The 20,685-nt window shown below is 23.5% G+C and overlaps 3 protein-coding genes across 12 annotated transcripts; 1 reads left to right on the top strand and 2 right to left on the bottom strand.

The window, feature by feature from the left end:
* Positions 1-167: 167 nt before the first annotated feature.
* LOC122857821 (MIP18 family protein galla-1) lies at positions 168-1,074 on the top strand. 3 transcript variants are annotated; one of them, XM_044160226.1, is made up of 4 exons: positions 168-276; positions 362-488; positions 561-824; positions 898-1,074. In XM_044160226.1, exons 2-4 carry the CDS (start codon positions 410-412, stop codon positions 993-995), a joined length of 441 nt encoding a protein of 146 aa, XP_044016161.1. In that variant the 5' UTR covers positions 168-276; positions 362-409; the 3' UTR covers positions 996-1,074. The 3 variants fall into 3 exon arrangements, with proteins under 3 accessions (XP_044016161.1, XP_044016160.1, XP_044016159.1); XM_044160225.1 differs by having other exon boundaries at positions 173-288; XM_044160224.1 differs by lacking the exon at positions 168-276 and having other exon boundaries at positions 341-488.
* A 72-nt stretch (positions 1,075-1,146) lies between these two features.
* On the bottom strand, positions 1,147-5,061 carry LOC122857819 (MATH and LRR domain-containing protein PFE0570w-like). Of its 2 annotated transcripts, XM_044160222.1 has the most exons (8): positions 4,782-5,061; positions 4,333-4,582; positions 4,085-4,264; positions 3,719-3,878; positions 2,705-3,638; positions 1,913-2,620; positions 1,481-1,847; positions 1,147-1,420 (listed from the first exon to the last, which is right to left on the bottom strand). In XM_044160222.1, exons 2-6 carry the CDS (start codon positions 4,576-4,578, stop codon positions 2,515-2,517), a joined length of 1,626 nt encoding a protein of 541 aa, XP_044016157.1. In that variant the 5' UTR covers positions 4,579-4,582; positions 4,782-5,061; the 3' UTR covers positions 1,147-1,420; positions 1,481-1,847; positions 1,913-2,514. The 2 variants fall into 2 exon arrangements, with proteins under 2 accessions (XP_044016157.1, XP_044016158.1); XM_044160223.1 differs by having other exon boundaries at positions 1,147-1,847; positions 4,782-5,013.
* Positions 5,062-5,999: 938 nt separating this feature from the next.
* On the bottom strand, positions 6,000-20,592 carry LOC122857815 (axin). Of its 7 annotated transcripts, none has more exons than XM_044160209.1 (7): positions 19,358-20,589; positions 11,050-11,211; positions 9,928-10,750; positions 9,563-9,703; positions 8,730-9,343; positions 8,026-8,641; positions 6,000-7,935 (listed from the first exon to the last, which is right to left on the bottom strand). In XM_044160209.1, exons 2-7 carry the CDS (start codon positions 11,114-11,116, stop codon positions 7,809-7,811), a joined length of 2,388 nt encoding a protein of 795 aa, XP_044016144.1. In that variant the 5' UTR covers positions 11,117-11,211; positions 19,358-20,589; the 3' UTR covers positions 6,000-7,808. The 7 variants fall into 7 exon arrangements, with proteins under 7 accessions (XP_044016144.1, XP_044016145.1, XP_044016146.1 ...); XM_044160210.1 differs by lacking the exon at positions 19,358-20,589 and adding an exon at positions 13,548-13,788; XM_044160211.1 differs by lacking the exon at positions 19,358-20,589 and adding an exon at positions 13,532-13,714.
* Between the last annotated feature and the right edge of the window lie 93 nt (positions 20,593-20,685).

Raw genomic sequence — 20,685 nt, 5'->3', positions numbered from 1 at the left:
CGCTATAAAAAAAAAACAAAAATAAATATCAAATAATCACAATAATTACACAAAACAATTATAAAATACTCAAATAATGATTATATTTTATATTTAAATAATATTTACTTTTTAAATAAATAAATTTAACAATTTAATTATCAACTAAAGCTATTTAATTTTATAAATTTAAATATTATTTTGAGTTAAATTTTGAGGTTATAAAACAATAATCAATTTGATTTAAAATTGTCAAAGTCATTGATATCAGTTGAAAGGTCAAAAGATAAATAACTAGTGTGTATAAATGTAATATTTTTTATATTTATTTATTAAGTATAAAATAAGATAATTTTATATAATGTTATCGTTGTTACGCAAGCTGTCAATTGGAAGTAAAATAAAAGATGGCATTGTACTTGATGATAAAATGGCAACTGGTGAAGATATAATTTTTGATAAAAATTATAATATTACAGATGAAAATGAACTCAAGGATACTGTTTATGGCAAGAATAATATCAAATTAAATTATAACGAATTATTGTTATTATAATTGAATTGTTTATTTTTGTTTTTAGATATATTGAGAACAATAAAAGATCCAGAAAAACCACAAACATTGGAAGAGCTTGATGTTGTTTATGAGGATTGTGTTAGTATTACAAAAACAATACCAAATGGTACACATGTTATTAGAGTTGAATTTAATCCAACAGTACCACATTGTTCACTTGCAACGCTAATTGGTCTTTGTATTAGAATTAAATTAGAAAGAAATTTAATGGCATTATTTAAACTTGATATATTTATTAAAGAAGGTGCTCATGCTACTGAAGAAGAAAGTAAGTTTATTAATTTATAAATTAATAAACAATATATTTTAATGATTTGTTATATTTTTATTTTTATTCACAGTTAATAAACAAATTAATGATAAAGAAAGAATTGCAGCAGCAATGGAAAATCCAAATTTACGTGAATTAGTTGAAAAATGTATTACAGAAGATGAGTAAACACAACAAAAAAAAAAAATATATATATAAATTAATTGTAAATTATAATATATATTTTTAAATATAAATTTATTTATTTTTTCTTTTTTTTCTTCTTTTTTAACTTTTTATTATTTTTTTTAAATAACTTATTTAATTCTAATTTTTCATGAATATTTTTCCACCAATTTATAATTATTTTAGCTGCTCTTGGTTTTCTTATTTCTTTTATTTTTAATTTTATATTATTTAAACGTGTCTCTTCATGTTCTACTTGACATGAATCAAAAATATCTAATTGTAGTTTAATATTTTCATCAGTTTTTTTAATTTCATTTTTTATATTATTTAGTTGATTTTTCATGTCAAGTAAAAGTTCATTTTTTTTTTCGATTTCAGTATCGAAACGATTTATCAATGATGTCAATTGTGATGTTACTTTAAATCTGTTATAAATTTATTATTGTTTATTTAAATGTTTTTTATATACTTGTTTGTCAACTTACCTTTTTGATAGTAATTCTTTTTCTACATCTTGACAATGTACATGCAAATAGTGTAATTTATTTTTCGAAATAACACAAATTTGTTGTAAATCTTGCTGTCGTGATTCTGATTGTTCATACTCAGTCAGTTGCATCATTTCTAATTTATTTCTAAAAAAAAAAAACAAACTAATCAAACACTGTTAATCAATAATCAATCAATTTTTCAAATTAATTAACAAAAAAAACAACGTTAAATATTCAGCATCTTCATATCCTTTTTTTATAATTTTATCAATTAACTCTAAATTTTGATTATTAGTAATATTAATCTGATCAATTTTGTTGTTATGAAAATTGATTTGTTGTTGAAATAATTCAGTCAATTCTGTAAATAAATAAATACTTTTTTTATATTAAAAAAAAAATAAATAAAATACTTGAAATAAATACCTTGTAATTCATATTTAATTATTTCATTTTCTATCCATAAATTTTGATAATAATCATTTTTAATTTTATCATTAATTGGTAGTTTTTTTATTCTCCAAATAGTATGATCTTTTAAAAATTTTAAATGACGTAAGAATATACGTGATTGTTTCGATTTTAAATAATCTGGTAATTGCAAAATTTTATCTTCAACATTATCAAATATATTTTTGATAGTAAAATTAATAAAATTAAATAATTCATCATGAGGATTTTGATTACTGGAATAATTCAATTTATTAGCCATTTAATTTGTTTATTATTATTTGGCAAAGAAAAAAAAACAAGTGAACATTTCTGAACATACAACTATATATATATATATCTATATTTCTTTTTATTTATTTTAATTGAATGAAATTTTGAGTATCACTTGTTGATGGCTGTAAGGCCTTTCAAGCCAATTAAATTAATTTTTTAATTATTATTAATACACACATATGAATAATAATATTTACGATATTTAGAAATTCAAAATACTTCTACAATTTAATTTTTCTTTTTTTATGTTTAACCATAGTTAATTAAAATACTTTTAAATGAAAAAAAAAAACAGGTATTTTTCAATATTTTTGTCGTGAATTTTCACGACTTTTTGCACGATCATGATACCACCCAAAATTTGATTGAACATCATTTTCTTCTCGTTGAATATGTCGATCTTGTGCCCTACAAATTTATAAACAAAATAATAATAAAAAAAAATAATAAATAAACTAAATAATGATAAGTGATTTACGATACAATTTGTACCTTTTAAATTGCCAATTATCAATATTATCATTTAATATTTTATCATCATGTTTGTCATTTTTTTTAAAACATGATTTTTTTTTATAACAAATTTCACCATTTGGACTTATTGGCTGATTTTTAGCTTTATTATTTTCATGATTTTTAGATTGTTTTTTATTTTTAAATGATGGCCATACTTGTTTTCTCATATTGTCATGTGAATTGTCATGATATTCTTCAACAAAATTACGTTTCATTTCACCTTTATATTTTTTATTTAATTTTTTATCAACAACATTATCATCATTGTGTATTTTATATTCATCTGTTGAATTACGTTTATTTTTTTTTATTACTTTATTATTAATTTTCGGTGGTGGAGTTATCATCTCACAATTATCCATTGTTATATTTTTCGATTGTAATATTTTAATGATTTTCGAATCATCTGTCATGGTATTTTTAATAATACAAATTTTTTTTTGTAACTTACGTTTTATTGTATTTGAATTTTTGTCAATTTTCATTAATGAATTTTCAATGAATCTCTTTAAATCATTGTATATTTTATTTGACATTGAATCAATTTTATTATTAATATTTTCAATAAATTGATTAACTGATAAATCATTATTATTTGTTGATTCAACAATGTCATTTATTATATTTTTTAATTCAATTATATTATTTATTGAATTTAATTTATTATTACATTGAATATTATTTTTTTCATTTATTATCAAACAAAGTGTGTCGAATGAAAATTTTATTTTTTCCAATATATTATTGTGGCTATTTATCTTATCAAAATTTTCAATATCTATTGCTTCTTGTTTCTTTAATTTATTCATTATTTTTTTATCCTTCAAGTGGATATTTGATTTTTTCATTTTTTCGTAATTATCAATTATTGTGTTAATGCCATTTGGCAAAGCTCCAATATCTCGTTCAGCTGTTAATAGAATGATTTTGTTTTTTTTCTCTTTTTTTGTTAAGTCAATTATTTTCAAATAAATAAATAATTTAATTTACCTGTTTTTTGATTTAATGAATTAAAGGATCTTTCGGTATTTACAATATCACTTGATAATATTGTATCACGAGTTTTTTCTTCATGTGCAAGATATCCAATGCCAAAACCAATTGCTCCTGCCAAGATGCATGCAGTCAAAATATTTGAAAGCATTTGTACCTAATATTAAAATAAAACATATTTATTTCAGTGTATAATAAAATTATATAAATAAATTAAATTTCTATTTTGTATTAAATTTTTCGATTCCAAAACAGATTGAAACCAGTTATAAAAATAAGGTATAATTTTAGATATTTTATAAATTGATTAAAATGAAAAATAATCAAGATATGTTAATTGAAAAAAATATTATTTATCATTACCCGACGACTACTGTCATTGTCCTTAAATGATTCCAATACTGGACGACGATTTTTCGATTGTTCATGTTCATTTTTATCACTCTCAGTTATCACAGATATACCATCTGAGTCTTCGTCATGTTGAACAAGACAATCATCTCCAATTTCATCAATTTGATCCTTATCAATGTCTTCAACAAACTGAAATATTATATCAACAATTAATATACATTCAATTTATGTATTTAAAAAAAAATCAATTGAATTACTTTTCGTGCTTCTTCAATTATAACTTCATTGTCGTCATCATCATCATCATCATCAACGTCTTCTTCCTCTTCTTTTTCCTCAATCTCAGCATCATTTTTATTTTGAGATTTAATATCTTTGTCAACACTAGAATTATCCTTAGCTTCTTTACCATCAATTATTGTCCACTCATCCAATGAAGATGACGATGAATTTTCATCATTAATTATTTTATTTTCTTGTTGTTGTTGTTGTTGTTGCTCCATTTTACTATGAAATAATAAAACCAAAATATGTTATAACAAATAGCAATATTCTAAATGACATTTAAATAATTAATTATTAAATGACAAATTTTATTTTTAAATATAAAACAATATTATACTTAATTAACAAAGAAAAAATGAAAATTTACTTATTTATTTTTCATCTAATAATATATTAATGATGAATTTGTTAAAACACTTACCAGCATTAATTTCAATATCAATTTTAATATATTAATTTATTAATAGACACGTTTTGAATATAATTTATAATTTTAATGTTATAAAAAAACAAAAGTCATGGTACAAGCTTGACAACAAACAAAGAAAGTTTGTAGAAATAGATACACATTTGGAGCTTGACGAAAAAAATAAAATAAAATAATATTATTAAAAAACATACAAGCTCCAGATGAACTGCGCATGAATGGTTTGTTATGATGATGATGATGATGATGCTCATGATAAAATAATGATAATAATAAATTAAAAAGTGGTGGCGCTAATGTTCCCTGACCTTCGACAATATTTAAATATTTAATTTAATGAAAAATAATAAGTCAATTTATAATAATATTAGCTCAACATTTGAAGCAGTAGCGTAACAAAATTTTTATAAATATGAATTATCATCTTGATCAATTTGAGTAATTAATGATTTATCAATTTCTCTTGCACTTGTTGCATTACTATTGATATCTCCTGGCCTTTTTTTCGAATCGAAAAATATTGTTAAACAAGAAAAAGGTGCATTTATTTCAAGAAGATCAGCAAAACGGTTTATAAATTATTTATAAAATTATGGTTAAAAAAATTATTATTAAATAATACGAAAAAAAGTTGATTTACCTGGACAATTGTTTTTTTTTTTCTTTTTCATTTAAATCAATTTAAATAGAGACAAAAATTACTTTACCTATTGATTTTCTTTCAAATTAAATATTCAATAATTAATTTTTATTTTTTATACAAATTTTATCAATTCGCTTTAATGATTGTATAAAAAATTATAATTACCATTTGTTGAATCATAAAATAGATCTTCTGATGAATTTTATAAATAAATATTCATAAAAAAAGGGTACAAATAATTAAAAGCCAATTTAAATATCATGAAAATCACTGATTCATTATGATTTGCGTTTTTTTTTTTATATATATAATTTACAACAATTAATCATAATCATAATAATAAACTTAATAATAATAGTATAAATCAATTAAATAATAGTAAGGTAAAAAGGAACACTTGGATATTTTGTGGCGAATAAATTTATCTATAAATTATGATATTATTTGTTTCTTTTTTTTCTTTTTAATTTAATAATGTCTATTTTTTTTTTTTTTGTCGTTTTTTTTACTATTTCGTATATTTTTTTGTAATAAATAATAATTTAATGAAAAAAAATATGAAATAAAAACGGAAGTACATTGTGGTTGTATTCGTAGATTATTTAATAAAAAATAATTTGAATAATTAAAGAAAAAAAATTGTTGGAAGCTCGAAGTAATCGAAATTATTGGAAATAATTATTTTTAGATTCTAAAGAATCTAGTTTTTTTTTTTGTTTAACTTTTTCGATACAAATTTGGTAATTATTTATACATTTTTTTTGGATTTAGGCTCAATTGATTAATTATTAGGCCTATCATGGGATTATAAAAGAATTGACTATTTAAAAGATCAAAAAAAAAAAAATTTCTTCTCTAATTTACAGTCTGGATTTTGAAACTCGTTGAGCATTTAAAATCGAATAAATACAATGTTTAGAAATAAAAAATTAATATTCTTAAAAAAATAAAAAATACAGTCTTATAGAAAATTATAAAACAAGCTTCTTTTTTGTCTTATTAATTTTTATTGTTCAACAATTATTTAACAAAATAAAAAATAAAAATGCCAAAAATTTTTGATTAAAAAAAACTTGACAAAATTATTTTCTATTTTCTTGAATAATAGTCGCAAAATTAATGACAAAAATATGTTTGTCTTGTAATTTTTAATTTTTTTTTTAACGAATATTAATTTTTATATTTTTTAAAATTTATAATATTGCATTTATTCAACTTTAAGTGCTCCAAAAGTTCCATAATTTAGACCTTCCATTTGAGCTGTTTTTTTTTTTTTTTTCTTTAAATGACATAATACTCGTATTATTGTGCATAAATATGCAATACCATTAAATATTGATAAAATACAATTGGCAATAGCACCAATTAATAATTTTTTTAACCCAATATTTGACGATAATTTTGTTTTTCAGATAAAAAAAAATGATATATGATAAAAAAATAATAATTGTGCCATTTTAAAATTCATCAAAGAAAATTGTTTTTCAAAATGTTAATGGTCAAATTTTTTGTGTGTTCTTTAAAAACAATATATCCTTAATCCTTACTAAGTCTTAATTCAATTCTTATTTGACTAAAAGGCACAATATTTTTCGCACCCGAAAAATCATTATCAAAGATCGAAATTTTAAATGATCTTTGTTTCTATCAGGCAGCTGTCAACAATTAATTTTTCTTTTATTTATTGCCTGTCAATTTATTGTTTTTTAATTTATCTAAATTTATCATCAATTGATCATTACTTGTTCCTTTTTTTTTAACTTTTCTCTTTATCTATTTTATATATTACATTTTTTTTTTTATATTTATAAAGAAATTTTTCGTTGATTTTATTATTTTATCTTTGTGGCACGATGAGATAAAATTGCTTTTTAATAATTAAATCTAATTTAATTAATAAAAAATAATATTTAAATACAAAATAAAAACAATTAATAATTAAAATGCCATTAAACAATGAGGCAGTAAATAGTTATTGGGGACAGGTGTGTATTTTGTACATGTTTCGATAAATCAAATATTAAAATAAAAAATTAATAAAATATACAAAAAAAAAAAAAAAAAACTCATGGAAAAAATCCCTGGAAGCTATGATTAATCATAAATTAATAACTAAAAAACTTTTTCCTTTTTTTTCGACAAAAAACACTAATAGAGAACAATTAATATATGTTATATATATTATATAAAAAAAATAATAATATTATTAATTGTAAATGAGAGCTGTCGTTCATGAACTAGTTGTCAAATTGATTAATATTTTTTTTGAACAAAAAAATATATGTGTTATATAATATATATATGTATATATATATGTACAAACTGTATTAAATAAATATTTTATTTTTAATCTTTCTCTCTTTTTTTTTGATGATTGATTAGTCAACCGGTTTGACTTGGGCCCTTATTGTACCATTCCAAAGTGGTAGTATTTCAAGATCATCAGTTATTTCTTCCCAAAAGATTTCAATATCTGGATCTTCAATTTTAGTTTTGAAAAAGTACCTGTGATAAATGTAAAAAATAAATATTATAAAATTGATGGAAAAACGAAAGAAATAATGAAATAGTTTGTTAATTTTTCATTCAACTTACCGATGATTTCCTTTTTGTGGCAAATGTTCTTTAAATTGTCTCAGTGTAATATTATGACCAGGTATTTTAATTAAATATGGTACCTTATCATCAGAAACCATAATATATACTCTTGTATAATTATCATTACTTTGATGACTTCTTCTCAATGTTGATGGATTTGATACTGATGATAAATGACTAACACTATGTAATGATACAGCATCATGTTGTTGTTGTTGATGATGATGTTGTTGTTGTTGTTTAGTTGGTACTTGATAATGTCTATTTATTGAATTAACTGAACTAATACTACTTGAACAATCATTCCATGATCTTGTATTTTCTTCAAGTCTACGACGTGCTTCTTCCAATTGTATTGATGTATTTGGTACTGGAAGTAATGGCATACCTGGTACAGTTGCTATTGGTTGAGCTGGTCTACTCCAATCATATTTTTGTTGACGTGTATTTTTACTATCTGGCTTAATATCTTGTTGAGCTGACCATGTTGATGCACGATATCCTTTTGCTGGTATTGCTGGTCTTGTATCACTAACAACACTTACACCACTGTCTGTTAATTCAGTTGTTGATTTTTTAGTTATTGAATGTTTTGCTGCTATATTATGATTACCTGTTTAAACAAATAAATAATAAATAAACATTTATTTATTATAGATAAAAAACTTGATAAATAATAAATAAATAAATATAAAATTTACCAGATTGATATGGTTCAAGTTTACTAAGTGATTCAGCATATTCGGACGGTACTGATTTTGATTTTGGTATTGTTGATGAATATGAATGTACTGAACCAGCAGCATTAGCAATTTCATTTAAATCAGGTATATTACCACTGTCAATTGATAATGTTGAAAATACATCTTTATCTTTTCTTGATTTTAATGAACGTACTGTTGCCAATGAATTTTTAATATCTTGTAAATTATCACCACATGGTGTATCAATACCAGGTGATCTTGACTTTGGCCATACACGTGATAAATGATCATCAAGTATATGATCATTATCATCAGTAAAACCATCAATTTTGCTATTATCATCATCATCAGTTGTTGGATTTTTAATACAACGTTCTATTTTATCATTTTCTTCACGTTCTTTTAGTACTTTTTCTAATTTTGAACATATTACTTCAGCAAATTCATCATGTGATAATGATTTTTTACTATTTTTTGTAACATATGCTGTTCTTGGTATTATTGCAATATTTGATTCAACATTATGATTTAATTTTAATGACTCTTTCATTTGACGATTAAAACGAATTGCTTGTGTTCTATTATTTCTTCTACCCAATGATATTCCATCACTGTTTAACAGAAACAATAAATAGCAATTATTAATCAAAATTGATTGTTAAATTATCATCAATACATTATTTTTTTTTATGTGCTTAAACAATAATCAAATATAGAACAGCTAAAATATGCAGGCACAAATATACTTGCCTTGCTAAAAACTCCATTCCATTTTTCAATATTTTACTTTGTTTTTTAAAAAATTTTAAATAATAAAAACAACTACTTACACTGATGAGTTTATTGATAAATTATCAGACTCTGTTCTAGCATCACTACTCAAACTTTGTAGCTCTGAGTCTTGTCTTGATACTGGATTATACGAATACTGTGCATCAGGCCTTGATGAGGACATGTGATATGGGCTCATTCTATGTTTCAAAATGTAAAGAAAAAAAAAAGAAAATGCAAACCACAATACATCAAACAAAATGATAAAAATAAAAAATTAATAAAATTAATTATAAACTAATTATGCTAATAATAATAAATTTAAACGAGCAAAAATAAAAATAAAAAAAAATACAATATTATCTAGTGCAAATAATTAACAATTTAAGCTAAAGAAAAAATGGTAAATTATGATAAAACATACCCAGCAAATGCTTCTGGTTTTGGTAGTAAATTGGCAGCTCTTGTTTTTTGTGTTTTCATAAGTATATCTTGTGTTAATTTAAATTCACCAGGTGTATTACATGCTGATTGTGTCATATGTCCACCAATAAATTCACTATCTTCATGTAATGTTGGTAATAAGCTATTGGCACCACATGATAATGACATATCACTTGTTGATAAATTTTTTTCATCAGGAAAAAAATTATTATTTCTTGTTTCATGTATTAAATTTAAATATATATCTGATCTTTTAAAATTTTCATATACTGTATTTTCAATATGTTTTTCAACTTTTTTTTGTATTTCATCATAAATATGTTTATCAAATTTATTTGCATCTATTTTACGTTGTATTTCTGTTTTTAATTCAGCAGATATTGGTAAATGTCCACGTCTAATAAAACGTTTATTAATTATTTTAACTAATTGTTGTATTTTATAATCATCATTATTATCTTTAAGACCTTCACATGAAAACCAAAATATTAATGGTTTATCTGATATTTCTTCTTGTTTTAAATATTTTCTAAATAAATTAAGGCCAATTTCATCTTTTAATAATGTACATAAATCAGTTGCCCATTCTAAACAAGTATGTTTTGGAGAATTTTTTTCCATTGTTATTTCTTCACAACGACCCTCTGGTTCAAATCCCATTGGTGGTGATAATTTATTATTGATATTACTACTAATACTAGGATTGAATTTTTTATCATTATTTTTATTGATAACTGATGAACGTCTTGGTGTTAATGGTGCTGGACTTTCAGGACGAAAACGACTCGTTGTTGCCTCTTCTCCTTAATGAAAAAAAATTTTTAAAATAAAATAAAAATATTTAGAATACTTGGTTATAATAATTATATTTTAAATTTAATGTATTTTTTTTTAAACTCTCATATATAGTATACAAAATCCAAATTGATAAAATTAAAATGTCCACCAGATGGCGACAAAGTCTAGGCAAGCTTGGAATCAAATTTTAAAATTTCCAGCAATTTTAATAATGAAAAAATAAATAAAAAAAAAAAACAAACAATTATTATAATTTTTATTAGCTTTATGTTTATTAATTTTTGTGATAAATTCATCAACTAACCAGGCACTGGTGGCCTTGGAGAATTTTCGTTGAAGTAACTTCCTTCTTTACGCCTAGTTCCACTCATTCTATCTGTTGTATTTATTAATTTTATTAATAAATTTAATTAGTTGATTCAATTTTTCAACACCACTCGTCCTAGCTAACATGGCTATATTGAATCTGCAAAAGAAAATCAACAATAAATATTAAAAATTAATATATTAAATAACATTTAAACACGTTTTATGATAAAAATTTGACTGTAAATTGGATTTTATCAGCAAATAAACAAATGTAACAGATGTTTTAATTTTTTATGGACTTTAAATGTGTTGTAGATTAATAAAATGCCATAATAAATTATTCGACATTGATAGATATTTGTTTTGTATAAAAAATAGTTATCGATTAATGTTACTGCGCATAGTCATATTTGGATTTGTACATGGTATTTTTTAACAAAAGAACCCTAAATATACTATATTGATTCTATGGGTTATGAATATGAATCATAAGCAATTAAAAAAAAATTATTATGAATGTATATTTCATAAATTTACAAGGGTCCATGGTTTTAGCAGCTAACAATGGGTAAATATATAAAGACTGCGCAGCAAGAATCATCAACTTTATGTATTCTCATTGGTCTGGATATTTTATTCTTTGTCTTGTATTGATCGTCAAAAATATTAAACTATAATTAATCAAATAATTCAACTGTAAATCATCATATTTTCCTTAGATATGCCATTTAATTAAAATAATTTATATCATAATTTCTACAAGTAAAACATTACTAAAATTTAACAATAATGCTATTTAATTAATTCATAAAGCTACAGGTTTTATAAATTAATAATCATCAATTATTACATATCAACTAAGGTAGAAAAGAAAAACTGTTGCTTCGACCTCTCTTGTTGCATCAAGACCTTTAACTCTTTTTTTTTTTTTTTTCATTCAACTCTTGATACATGCAAACACCACTTTTCTAAATCAAAAAGCTTATCTAGTACATGTATTTTCATATTTCCTTTTTTTATTTCGAAAAATTTTCTACCCAACATACTTGGAATTTAAATTTAAAAAAAAATGAAAACATTTCTTTTTTTTTTTTCTTTTCATAATGAAAAAAGGTAATGAATGAAGTGTGATTATGAGTAACAGATGAAGTAAAGCAAGCAAATATATACAAGCATAATATTTACACACACACAATTACAAAAAAAATAATTATGAAATATGATATGTTAAAAAAATTAATAATGGTTGGTTTATAAAATAGAGAGCCATCATAATCAATCAGTATGAATGAGCATCTACCAAAAGTCTAACAATGATTCCTACATACCATTATGGCTGGATCTTCTCTTCAATGGATATAAAAAAAATTCAAGAGTCCTTTTAAATAAAAAAACCCCAAAAAATATAATATAAAAATTAAAAAAAAATAAAATAAAAAACAAAGACAAATTGATTGATTGAAAATGAAAGATTTATTTTGATTAAAGAGTGTTATTAAATGATTTGTGATATTTAATTTGATTTGTAAATTTGACAAATATGATATTTGGCTTTTGATGGTATTCAAGATAGAGTTACTATCAGTTGAACGGTTGAAATCAAACTGAGCCTTGTCAGCATCCTGGTTTGAGTCACGCAGAAGCACACTGTTGAGAGCCAAAATGGTCTCAACAGTGGGAGAATTATTAAAATAATGTCTGATCGATTTGTAAACCATTCGAGAACAATGTCTTTATATTATAATACTCAAAAATATTCATTACACTATGTTATTACTATTATTAATAATTAAAAAACCAAAAATTTACATGAAATACAGAAGAGAATAATGTTAATCATCTATAATTACTGATTTATTGATGATAAAATAATTATCATTTAATTTGTTATCAAATGGACGATCAATGAATCCCCAAGTTTTTCTTATAAATATTGTTTATTTATTTAAAAAACAATAATAAATACATTGATGTGGACTTAACCTATAAATCAATTTGAGTTGAGTTTGCCTGAGGGCTCAACAGGCTTAAATTGTGTTGTTTTTTTGTTGATTGTTTTATTGTTGTGAGGCTGTAGTCTAGTCTAACTATTTGATTATGTTGATTATAATTATTGGTAGTTAATGATGATTATTATGATTTGTTTTTGTTTTATTTTGATGAGGCTAACAACAGTAAGCTGACATGTCATTCAATCATGCAATAAATAAACAAAAAATTTAGCAAAATATTATTCTAAAATGTCAATAATATTGTTGGTAAACAATGACCTGTCAAAAGTGACAACTAACATAACAAAATAGATGCCTCAAAATAAAAAAATTAAGTATGTAAAATTTTTTGTTCTAGGTGTCATGCTTTGTGTAATTTTTATTAGTTTTTCAATTTTAATTTTTAAATATTCAATTTAAAATCATGCAGAAAGTTGATACATTGTTAAATTTATTAATAATATATACTATTTAAAAAATTCATACAATTATGACAGCTTACAGTAACATTTGTTGATTTTAATTTTTGATATTCAAATATATTATAATAATATTAATCCAGCAGATGCTCAAGGTAGATTCAACAGCCGATAACAAAAACTTATGATGATACTCCAAAATAATATTGCAATGTCGTGTATTTTTCACTCTTTCTCTTCAAACCAAAAACTCCAAAATAATAACAATAAAGAGAGAACAAAAAAAAACAAAGACAAAAAAATCGTAAATTTTTTTTATGACGAATAAAAAACATTGACGACGAGATCTAATTTATCGACAATGTTTACTTCCATCTTGTGAAATAATTTAAAACTAAAATTCATTCATTATTTAAAAATCATAAATTTAAAATACAACAAAAATATTATCTAAATTTACATAGGTATTAAATTAATTAAAATTATTATTATAAAAAAAATTCATTTCAAATTTTTTCTACAATAAAAATGACATTTTTCTATTAATTTTATTTTTCATGAAAAAAGTAAAATTAATTATTTTATAACTCTAATAAATTGACATTATATATATATTTTTTTTCCCGCTTGTTAAAATAAACTCTTTCAACCTTTTAATTTGAAATAAAAAAAAAAAAAAAAAATTTAATAAGTGATACAAGCGAGAGTAACTGTCGGCATATTATTTTTTCACAAACAAAATTAAATTTAAAAAAAAAAAAAAATTAATGTTATTATTTTTATTATTAAAATTCAAAACACGCAAAACGTTTGATGTGTGTTCGAAAAGAGGGTTTTATCAAGTGAGTCAAAGAGTGAAATAAAGTAAAAAAAAAAAAAATTTAAATAATAAAAAAAACAAAACAAAAAAAGAGAAAAAAAAAAAATTTAATGTGAGGTGTGTATCAGAGGAAAAATTATAACTGCACGCCGCAGGTAAATGCTCCTTTTCCTCCCTCTTGTCCTCCCATTATAAACATGCTAAATATACTACAGACTGTGGGGCAGTGTCAGTGAAAATACAGTAATGCAATAGCGCAATCCCTTCTGATATAAAGAAAAGAGAAAGAATCGAAAAAAAAATAAAATAACATAGGGGATGAAGCAGCAGCAAAAGCAACAGCAGCAAGAGCAGATGAAGAGAGTCTCTTCATTCGTCGATGGAAGCAACGAAGAAATTTTTAAAAAATAAATACAAAAAAAGAGAATGGTAAAAAAATAAAAATAAAAAGTGAGAAAGAAGACTGGGACGGCGGCGGCATTGCTTGATGTTTGCCGGGTCCGTAATTACAGGTTTTTGGAACGCCTCGCTCGGTCAAGCCATAGTCGTTTTGGTTCGATGTGTACAGTATAATTCTCTCTCTTATAAATACAAGAATATATATATATATATTCACTGACATGACGGCAATAATCTTACAACAGTTTGTTCATTCGAGTCAACAAAATCTAACGGATACAAAAAATATATTACATTACGAAAATAATTATTGTCAGTTTGATTATTTGATTACAAAAAAAAAAAAAAAAAGTAATTTAATTTTTTTGGAGTAAATAAAATGATTGCTGAATTTTTAGGATTATTATATTTGACATTATTTTTTTAAAAATATATAATCTTTCTAGTCTTCTTTTACAAATCCTAAATACTTTTTTTTTTAGCTAAAAAAAATCTTTTATTTTTTTCGAAAATAAGAATGTCATTTTTTGACGGGGGTTTCCCTTATAAATTTTGTATTTTTTTATTTCTCGGTATGTTAACCATGATCCGAGGAAAATTCTTGTCTATGTCGGCACGATTGACTTGAGAGAAAAATAAAGGTAAAAAAAAGAAAAAAAAAGTATATATATAGAAAATGAAATAAAAATAAAAAATAAAAAAAAGTAAGAGGACTATTGAGTCGTCAAGAATGATCGTGTATAGAGTTGGTTGTCGGCAAATGAGTATGAGAAGTTTTTAGCGTTGGTGTATGGTGTATGGTGTTGGTGCGTGCAAGCAAGAAAGCCAACTTTTGCCATGATTTACTTTGATGTTTGCCGACAATCGTCACCGGGGCAACTGCCACCTTTGCACGCGATCAATTCACCCACTTAAATTGTACCCCAATTTTATCATATTACAACAATTTTAACTAGTGTAACCGAACAAATGAATAATAACAATTGAAATATATATATAAAAGAAAAAAAAAAAAAAACAAAATGAAAAATCAATTTGAAAAAGATTTACAACTGGCTCCTGCTGTCACGTTTGATCTTATTGTATCTCAATGAATGAATAATTATTCATTTCCAAAAATGAAAAAAAATAATCAAAACAAAAAAAAAATGAATAACCACATGCTGTGGGAATTCCCAACTTAACTTAACCTTGGGGTTCTTTAAAAATTTTTAATATATTTAAATAGATATCGTATTGAGTGCGGTGACTTTTGAAAAACTTTTTTTCAAAGAACGAAAGGTAAGACATGTTGGGAAATCCCACAGCATGATAACCATGATAACCCTGGGAAAAAAAAAAAAGATGTCACAAATTTTTAAAAACTTTTCACTAATCACATAACATGTCCATCTTGAATATTGAATTATTTTTTCGATTTTAAATTAATTATTTATAATAAAATATCTAATTGTTTATTAAAATTATAAATTATATATTTTAAATTTTCCAAGTGTTTGTCAAATTATTGTTTAATTAGTAATTTGAATTAAAAATTTAAAAAAAAATGAAAATTCAATTTTTTGGAGTAAAAATTTTACTTAAAATTGCGTAACTTTTTTGTTTATCAACAAAATTTTAAACTACGATATGCACTAGCCTCAGGAAGACCTAGAGCAATAATTTTTGATAAAAAAAATTACAACAGAAAATTAATTTTTAATTCAAATACTTTTTTTTTTGCAACGGATAGCTCCAAAACAAAAATAAACAATAAATTAATAAAAAATATCACTAAACACTAAAAAGCACGTGTTTCTGAATAAAAAAAAAAATTTTCTTAGCAATATACATTTAAAAAAAAGGAAATGATTAAGCAAAAAAAAAAAGAACCTCTAATTCAAACCAGGTAAATATAAATATATAAAAATAAAAAAAAATAAAAAAAACATGTACATACATATTGTCAGAGTTTAGTGACATTGACCGATGTCGATTAGAATAAAAATAAAAAAAAAAAGAGAGAGTAAGATGGGTGCAGAGGCCGCCCAGTTGCGGCATAAAAGGCCAAGTGCGATCCAAAAGAAATGTATGGGTTTTATAGTCACCGCTTCATGGATCTCTCTGTGTATCAGTAAAAGCAGCGGGACGGTTTGAAAAAAAAAAAATGTGGATAAAGTGAGGTAGAGAGTACATACAGAAGATGAAGAAAAAGAAAAAGAAGAAGAAGAAGGTATAAACATGAAAAACACACATACTGTAAAAAACTTATGTCGAATGGTCGAGACCTCGTGGGTGAGTTGAGGGGTAAGCAGAGAGGAACAAAGTGGCGTCGCGCCAAGCCTCAAGACTAAACCAAACGAACAAGAATAAAAAAAAAAAAATATATAAAAATTATAAAAAAAAAAATATAAAATAACTAGTATATGTATGTGTTACGTATGAATTCATATATGTATGTAAAAGCAGAGGCAGCTGAGAGTTAAAAAGAGACGACATAACAAGTTGAGAAAGACACGACATTTGAAAACTTCAAAGGACTCTTTGATGGTTTCCGCTGGCTGGCATTGCGAGATCTTGATAAACCCGCATTATACGCTGCTAGTCTACACTATCGTTCAAGTCTCGTCTCGCGCCTCCATATTATTATTTTATTTTTTCATTTATTATTATTTATAACTATTTTTTTTTTTTATTTAAAATTATTTTTCCTTTTTAGTTTTTAATAATTTGAAAATTGGAATTTTATTTTGTTTATTTATTTAAATTATGGTTTTATGTTTATAGTGCTTTTTAAATCATCATGACAATAGTACAGACACTTTAATTTATAATACTCGAAATAAAAATACATATGAAAATCTCAATCTTTTCTTTATGTACTTTTTTTTTTTTTTGTTTTTTATATATGTTATTTGTCAAAGGGTAAAACAATAGAGTTGCTTTTACTTTTACTTAAAAAAAAAAAAAAATAATAATTCACTGGGGAATAATATGCATGCACTTTAGTTTTGTCTCATATTTAAAAAATTTTTTCTCTTTCTCAATTCACTCATCTACTCCACTTTTAACCCATCATGAATTTAAACGTTAAAAATTTATTTTTCTAGTGTTATTTCCTCGACAGTTGATTTTGAATATTTTTATCAAGTTATTCAGCAAGTCAATCAAAATAAATTTTTTTTTATTCCACAAACACCCACATATTCTTTTTATATACTTGAATTAATTTACATGTATGTATAATTATTTTATCGATTAAAATTGAGAGATAGCAAATAATGCTTTTTTTTGTTTATTTTAAAAAGTTGGATTAATAAATAATTGACAGTGTAAAAGTATGTAATTAAAATTAAAAAACATTAGAGACATTTTTAAGTGATATACAAGAGCTTTGTAAATTTCATAGTCATCAATATTTCCTTTATGTATATATTACAAATTACAATGACTCATTGAACATTGTACAAAATATATATCAAAGGAAGATATTATAATTATCATAGATGCAAACTAAGCCTACTTTATTAAAATTGGTATTTCATGATTGATCATTGTTTGTATACAACTGATAATTTCATTGACAATTATTGTCTATCAATAATATGTCAATATCTTGTCTCTTAAACTTGTCAATATATATATTCCGATGACGTTTGATGATGACAAACGTCAAAGATGAAATATTAATTTCCATTTGCATTCAAGTACAACCACGCATTGCAATATATATTACAACATTTTTTTTTCATTCTTTTTGCTTATTCCATCATCATCACCACCACCAACATCACCACCCACCTCCCCAACATCATCATTATATTATTATGCTATTCTGTCGTCTTTCATATACCACGTGCTCGACAGACATTCGACAGACACAAATTTTTATTATTAAATTAATTTTTTTTTCAACTTTTTTAATCATCTTATCAATTAATATTTATATTTTTAGCTTATATAAATAATTTATATTTTAAACTTTGATTTTCTTTTTGTATTGAAATTCTTGTGGAATGTGTTTTTTTTTATTATTATTGAAGATATTGTGAAATGATTCTAAGGACTTGAATGAGGAATTTAAAATGAAAAAAAAAAAAAAAAAGATGAAATTTTTGTGATGCTGTTGGGATCATCTGAATATGTGTAGATGAAAAAGAAAAATTACAGTCTGAAGTGAGGCACATATACACTTAAAATATATGTGTGTTTATAAGAGTCAGGTAACATACACTTCCGCGTATTTGGGTACACGAGAAAGATTTATAATAAAAAAAAAAACTCATCTTTTCATTATTATTATTATTAAAATTATTTTCATTTCTTGGAAAATATTTAATAATAATTATGTTGATATTTATGTTGAGTAATTAAGTGTTTTTTTTGATGAATTTCAATTGGAATTTAATGGGTGGGGTTGTTTTATCGAGGGGTTGAACACACGTGGATATTATTTTTAAATTTTTGTACTAGTCTTTTTCATATATGACAAATAATATATAGATATAAATAAATATATAAAGATAAATGCCGAACGATACACAACAAGAAAATCTGTATTTTAAAATTTTTTTTTTAGAAATGAGTTTATGGGAAATATTTCTGACATGGCAACAATGTATTATCATAAAATTTTAATTAAAATTTGTAATTTTAATATTATACTATTAAAATAAATAAATTATTTATTATTACCTTTTAAATAGAACGTTGTTTTTCTGTATTTTTTTTATAAATAATTTTCTTTTTTTTTTCTACTTATTTTGTATTATTGTTATTATTGGTTTTACGATGCAGCGTTGTTGGCGTCCGTCGGTCGCCGTCCTCGCGATATCGAAAGCGTCAGTAAGAACAAACAAAGTTTCACAATTTTTATAAACAAAAATTATTAATTATATTAACACTGTATTATTTATCCTTGTTATTTCAATCATGGTATCCTTGATCATTGTGTACATCACCAAACTGACTGTTAAATAATTAACAATTTTTTTTTTTTAATTTCTTTTTTTTTTTTTTTGTGAAAAATAATATCAAACACTAACACAAAAAACTTTAAACACAATAAAAATATTAAATTATATTATAATAAATTAGTTGATATAAATTTACTAATTATCATTAATATATTTAATTAATTTTTTATTAATTTATAAACACTAAAACAAATTTTTTGCTTTTTTTTTCTTTAGAATTTATTAGATATAAAAAAAATCAACAATTAAATTTATTTTATACTGATAAATACTATTTATATAAAAAAAAAAATTAATTATTTAAATAATAATTAATAACACATACACAAAAACAAAATATATGATTTTTTCGTCAAGATGAAAAAAACACTGAACTGCACATCGTCGCCATCAACTACAAACTGCCTCTTTTTTTTTTTCTCATCTTATTTCTTTTCTCTTTTATCTTCACCTTATTCTTAAATTCTTTTTTTTTTTTTTTTTCTTTCTTGTTTCTCTCTTTCGTATTATTCTTATAATCCTCTCTTCTCTGTTGATAATCTCAAAATAAAAAATAACGAAAAAATTTTTTTAAAAAAATTAGACAAGAAAATAGTGTACTGAGTTTCTTATATCCGCCTTTAGGCTTTAACTCTACCACCTATGCCATATAACCCATGACTGTCGATTGTCGAACACTTTTTTATCTCTTTTTTTTTTTAATTTTTGCTGTCCACCCTCTCACTCCTCTCGCACTTGTGATACTTGCTTTTCTTTCTAATTTGTTTGGTCTCATGTCACGAATGCTTTTGCCTTCTCTCTCTCCAACCATGTGTATCAATCCCCTCCATTTTTATATTATAAATTTCTTTCTCTATTTCTCTCTTTTTTTTAATTCACTATCAATTTTTCTCTCCCAAGGAATTTACCTGCCCAGCTGCCGTTTGAGTATCATCTCTTTGCCAACTTGTGTCTCTCACTTTTACTGACCTCTAGTGGTCAATTACATGACCAAATTTAATTTACATTTTTTTTTTTATATAAATAAATGTTTATTTTATTTTTAAA

Source organism: Aphidius gifuensis, linkage group LG5 (assembly GCF_014905175.1).
Source record: "Aphidius gifuensis isolate YNYX2018 linkage group LG5, ASM1490517v1, whole genome shotgun sequence".
Taxonomy (NCBI): Eukaryota; Metazoa; Arthropoda; class Insecta; order Hymenoptera; family Braconidae; genus Aphidius; species Aphidius gifuensis.
This window is presented reverse-complemented; position numbering and strand designations above follow the sequence as displayed.